The sequence below is a fragment of the Malus sylvestris genome, chromosome 10 (assembly GCF_916048215.2).
Source record: "Malus sylvestris chromosome 10, drMalSylv7.2, whole genome shotgun sequence".
Lineage (NCBI taxonomy): Eukaryota > Viridiplantae > Streptophyta > Magnoliopsida > Rosales > Rosaceae > Malus > Malus sylvestris.
The window spans coordinates 4499802-4505843 of NC_062269.1; the positions used below are offsets into that span (position 1 = coordinate 4499802).

Below are 6042 nucleotides of genomic sequence, written 5' to 3' on the forward strand. Positions count from 1 at the left end.
TCAGAGTGGCATTAACAATCTTTAGAGCATGTCCAATAGGAGATCCACAATGCCTTTGAATATGCATTTTACATTTCTCACTGACCGAAAGGTTCTCCAGTGAATTTTTTTTTTCAAGGGATGTAAAATACCCATATTCTTGACCGATGCAAAATTGATATTTAAGTTATAACATCCTCATTTAAGGCATTGTACATCTTCATTGTAGATGTTGTTACATCTTGTACGTACTCATGGGCGGCAAAATCGATCGTATTGGGTATTTGATTTGCAGGAGAGGGAGAGGGAGAGTGAGAGTGAGAGGGAGAGGGAGAGGGAGAATAATGAGATGAATATATATCGTGCCGCTGAATCGTTTAGAATACAGTCAAAAACCTAAAGCTCTAATAAAACCCTAATCGTGCATTGTGCCCTAATATATTCATAAACCCTCTCTCTCCTCTCTCCCTCCCCCTCTCTCTTTCATGTGATGATGTAAATTTTCTTTTGCCCGCCCCACTCCCAAAACAAACCCACTACCTCTCCCTCGGTAAACAAATCACAGCACCTCTACTTAATTTCACCCTACCACAGTAATCAGCAATAAACAAATATAAACCCTAATGCTCCAATAAAAGTTCCTCTGTCTCCACGCTAACCCTAAAACCCGACTCCTCTCCCTCCTTATAATATCCAGTAAGGTCGCATAGTTTATTATGCAGGAAAAAGACATTGAAAATGGTTTGCTTACTTCAAACAAACCCTTTAAACTTTCGCGATCTTCCATGCCCCCTTCTCTGCCTCACTCCAATATTATCATTCATCAAAGTCTTTTAATTTCTCTTCCCTAGGCAGCAGGCACTCTCTCCTCCTTGTGCCTGCCCCCGTGCCCTAATAGACTCCGAAATTTTTTATTCTGTCTCGGCCTAAATGCAAGTATTTATCTTATTACTTGGATTATCTATTTCTTTTGGCATCAAATTTACTAATTATCTTATTTTCTGATAACCTCCTCAGCAACTATTTTATGGATAGCTTTTTTTTATGAAAGTGAGATTCACTTACATAGATATCTCTTACCTCCATTATAATACAATCAACAAAGTAAATATGATCCAATAGTTTTATCTCACAGTTGATATATAAAATTATAGGCATATTTTACCCTAATTCAATTCCAAATTTAACATCCAGGTCCTTAAGATAAAGGTTTCAAGTACCGCTTATAAGAGAAGGACGTCCAAATGTGAAATGAAGTTATTGTGATAGTTATTCTAAGTTAAGACAATCATTCCTATTTGTAAAGTTTAGAACACATAATAATACATGAATGTTTTGAAATAATGAAACGGTGACATCTGTGTTAATATAGTGACAAAAATTATATGAACACCACTCAGTGTGCTAGAATTGCCCCTAGTGTATTAGAGAGAAAAATGAGGACCCTTCACGATCCCCACAAAAGGGTAATTTGGGCAATACAATTGATAAGGGGCGCTCAACCCTTTCCTTGAAGTGCATGAAATTTAGAGTATAATAATCAGTGGTGATACTATATTGCAAATAGGAATGGGGATTTCAAAGTCTTGGAAACATAACACAAGCAAAGAGAAAAAGAGTCAGTAGTAGTCTCTACCTCCCTTAGACCTCAAACCTCATAGCAACCACAGCCACCACCACCACCAACACTCCAACCTTGAAACTATTCAAACACACACCACCATTTCTTGTTGTTTTAATTTGTCCAGAAAGAGTTTTTGAACCTTTCTCATCTCCACCACCACCACCACTAGAGCACCAGCTGATCAACCAACACTAAAATAGAAAAGAGAGCTAGCATTTTCAGGTAAGATAACATCACACTCCACCATTTTTGCTTTGACCAAAACATTCAACTGAACTGTATATGAATCCACCTTAAAGATGGGTGACACAAGCTTTTTTGTTCACATGCATGCCTTCAACTTATTCAACTTCAACACCTTGTTGTAAAATTCAAGCATTCTCCCATCTCATTAACCACAAACCTCCTCCCACATGCATCTTGTCTCCTCCTCACACCAAGACTTTCCACCACCACCATCTTCCTCCTTCAACACCACCACCATTTTCAAGCCCTAATTTTCCCCAGAACCACTCAAAAAATGGAGCTAAACACAACCCATTTTCAATTTTCCTTCACATTGTTGATTTTATTAACCATGACAAGAATCTCATTAATTACCTCTCTGTCCTCTGATGGCCAAGCCCTTCTCTCCCTCCTCCCTGCAAAGCAATCTTCTGTGCTTTCCTCATGGGACTCATCAAGTGACACACCATGCTCATGGCAAGGCATAACATGCTCTCCCCAAAACAGAGTAATCTCACTCTCTCTCCCCAACATTTTCCTCAACCTCTCCTCTCTCCCTCCGCAGCTCTCCTCCCTCTCGTATCTCCAGCTCCTCAACCTCTCCTCCACCAACATTTCCGGCACCATCCCACCTTTCTTTGGCCAACTCACCCATCTCCGCCTCCTCGACTTATCCTCCAACTCCCTCACCGGCCCCATTCCTCCGGAGCTCGGCCACCTCTCCACCCTCCAATTCCTTTTCCTCAACTCCAACAAACTCTCAGACAAAATGCCTCAACAACTTGCCAACCTCACTTCCCTCCAAGTGCTTTGTCTCCAAGACAACCTCATCAACGGCTCAATACCGTCTCAGTTGGGCTCTCTGGTTTCCCTCCAACAGTTTCGTGTTGGAGGGAATCCATATATAACCGGCGAAATCCCTTCCAAACTAGGCCTGCTCACCAACCTCACAACTTTTGGCGCGGCAGCTACCGCCCTTTCGGGTGTGATTCCATCCACATTTGGGAACTTGATCAACCTCCAAACACTGTCTCTATATGATACTGAGATATCTGGCTCAATACCACCGCAACTCGGGCATTGTTCAGAGCTGAGGAATTTGTATTTGCATATGAACAAGCTTACTGGTTCGATTCCTCCACAATTGGGGAAACTGCAGAAGCTCACCAGCCTGCTTGTTTGGGGCAATGCATTATCAGGACCAATCCCAGCTGAGATTTCAAATTGTTCTTCCCTTGTTGTTCTTGATGCTTCTGCCAATGATCTCTCTGGACCAATCCCAAGAGACTTGGGGAAGCTGGTGGTTCTTGAACAGCTTCATCTCTCCGACAATTTGCTCACTGGAGCAATTCCATCCCAGCTCAGCAACTGCACCAGCCTCACAGCTCTTCAGCTTGACAAGAACCAATTGTCAGGTACAATTCCTTGGCAGGTTGGCAATCTCAAGCTCTTGCAGAGTTTTTTCTTGTGGGGTAATTCTGTATCGGGAACTATACCGGCTTCATTTGGCAACTGCACTGAACTCTATGCACTTGATCTTTCAAGAAACAAGCTTACCGGGTCGATCCCAGAAGAGATTTTTGGATTGAAGAAGCTGAGCAAGCTCTTGCTGTTGGGGAATTCTTTGTCGGGTGGGTTGCCTCGAAGCGTTGCACAATGTCAATCTCTAGTCAGGTTGAGGTTTGGAGAGAACCAGCTTTCGGGACAGATTCCAAAGGAAATAGGCCAGCTGCAAAACCTCGTGTTTCTCGACTTGTACATGAATCATTTCTCCGGAAGATTGCCAACTGAGATTGCCAACATAACAGTTCTTGAACTGTTGGATGTGCACAACAACTATATAAGTGGCGAAATCCCGCCTCAGCTTGGGGAGCTTGTGAATTTGGAGCAGTTTGATCTGAGCAGGAACAGCTTCACTGGAGAAATTCCTTGGAGCTTTGGCAACTTAAGTTACCTGAACAAGCTCATTGCGAACAATAATTTACTCACGGGTTCGATACCAATATCTATCCGGAACCTGCAGAAGCTAACTCTGCTAGATTTGAGCTTCAACAGCCTCTCCGGTCCAATTCCACCCGAAATTGGTCGTGTGACAAGCTTGACAATCAGTTTGGACTTGAGCTGGAATAGTTTTACTGGAGAAATCCCAGAGACAATGGCAGATTTGACGCAATTGCAATCGCTGGACCTTTCGCATAATATGCTCTATGGAAAAATTAAGGTTCTTGGTTCTCTAACTAGTCTCGCGTCCCTAAATATTTCCTGCAACAATTTTTCAGGTGCCATCCCAGTTACGCCATTTTTCAGAACTCTTTCTTCGAATTCATATGTTCAGAATCCACATCTTTGTGAGTCTGTTGATGGGACTACTTGTTCTTCAAGTCTAATGCGGAAGAATGGTTTGAAATCCACAAAAACTGTTGCTTTAATTACTGTGATTCTGGTGTCAGTCACCATAGCACTTGTTGCCTCGTGGGTTCTTATTATGCGAAATCATAGATATATGGTAAAGAAATCTTTAGGAGCAATGGCAGCGTCGTCGGGGGCTGAAGATTTCTCGTATCCATGGACTTTCATCCCATTTCAGAAGCTCAATTTCACCATTGATAACATCTTGGATTGTTTGAAGGAGGAAAATGTGATTGGAAAAGGCTGTTCTGGAATCGTCTATAAGGCCGAATTGCATAATGGGGATTTGATTGCGGTGAAAAAGCTATGGAAAACGAAGCAAGATGAAGAGCCAATAGACTCTTTTGCTGCAGAAATTCAAATTCTTGGACACATTCGCCATCGGAACATTGTGAAGCTCCTAGGTTACTGTTCGAATCGAAGTGTCAAGCTGCTTCTTTATAACTACATTCCCAATGGCAATCTGCAGCAGCTATTGCAAGGGAATAGGAACTTGGACTGGGAAACTCGGTACAAGATTGCAATTGGATCAGCTCAAGGTTTAGCATACCTTCATCACGATTGTGTCCCGACGATTCTGCACAGGGATGTCAAGTGCAATAACATACTACTGGATTCAAAGTATGAAGCCTATCTAGCAGATTTTGGTCTGGCGAAGCTGATGAACTCTCCTACTTACCACCACGCAATGTCGAGAGTAGCTGGCTCTTATGGTTATATTGCCCCAGGTAAAACTAGCTACTTCATTTTTTTTTTCTGATTAGTTGTCACATTCGTTTTATGAACGTATTTATGTGTCACAATCTTGTTCAACTGATAATCTCAATCCATTACGAATGCAGAGTACGGATACACGATGAACATAACGGAGAAGAGTGACGTCTACAGCTATGGTGTGGTTCTGCTGGAGATCTTAAGTGGGCGTAGCGCCGTTCAGCCGCAGATTGGTGACGTGCTACACATTGTTGAATGGGTGAAGAAGAAGATGGGAAGTTTCGAACCAGCTGTATCGATACTAGATACAAAGCTCCAAGGTCTACCAGATCAAATGGTGCAGGAGATGCTGCAAACACTTGGAATAGCAATGTTCTGTGTGAATTCTTCGCCGGCAGAACGACCAACCATGAAGGAAGTGGTGGCATTGCTAATGGAGGTTAAGAGCCAGCCTGAAGAGGGGGGAAAAACCTCCCAACCCCTAATAAAGCAACCTTCAAATCAAAGTTAATTGGTTTTAATCCCTTTTCTAAACCTTCCAAGGACAATTTTAGTGATTAATTTTCTAGAACAATATCAGCGAGGGATTCATGGTTTTGAATGGTGATGGCTTTAGGTTTCTTGTACAGTTTTGAGACGTTAATCTGGTTAAATGCTTCAAATCACACTTCCCCCTGCTTTTCTTGCTTTAATTTTTTTAACATGCTTTCATTCCTATGGCTTTTTTCTTCTCATAATCAACGGCGGAGGGAAATTTAAACTCGAGGGATTTTTCAACATTGGAAAGAGAAATACTACACACTAAGTTTAACAAGTACGCTTATTACGATAAAGAGGGTATATCATATTACTTATTCTAAAGTAGGGGGGAGGGCAGGCGCTATTCACCTTTGTTTTGATTTTGCTTTATTTACAACAATGCCAGCCGAATGTGGCTGGGTTGGGGGTAATTCTCAAAAATTCAGAGGGTGATTTTGTCTTTTGAGGTCAATTCCTCCCCCCTCGATTTTGCTTTATTTACAACAAAACCGTGGGATATGGGGCTGGGTTGGAACGTAGTTATTAAAAGTTAGGAGGGTAATTTTGTCCTG

The 6042-nt window shown here is 42.1% G+C and overlaps 1 protein-coding gene across 1 annotated transcript; it reads left to right on the forward strand.

Annotated features, from left to right (window-relative positions):
* The first annotated feature begins 1570 nt into the window (after positions 1–1570).
* On the forward strand, positions 1571–5628 carry LOC126585018 (LRR receptor-like serine/threonine-protein kinase RGI5). The gene is made up of 2 exons (XM_050249408.1): positions 1571–4965; positions 5080–5628. Exons 1-2 carry the CDS (start codon positions 2124–2126, stop codon positions 5460–5462), a joined length of 3225 nt encoding a protein of 1074 aa, XP_050105365.1. The 5' UTR covers positions 1571–2123; the 3' UTR covers positions 5463–5628.
* Positions 5629–6042: the final 414 nt, after the last annotated feature.

Coding starts and splice junctions, on each gene's coding strand:
- LOC126585018 (XM_050249408.1), top strand. CDS start 2,124: ATGGAGCTAAACACAACCCATTTTCAATTTTCCTTCACATTGTTGATT. Junction 4,966..5,079: donor TTATGGTTATATTGCCCCAG/GTAAAACTAGCT, acceptor TTACGAATGCAG/AGTACGGATACACGATGAAC.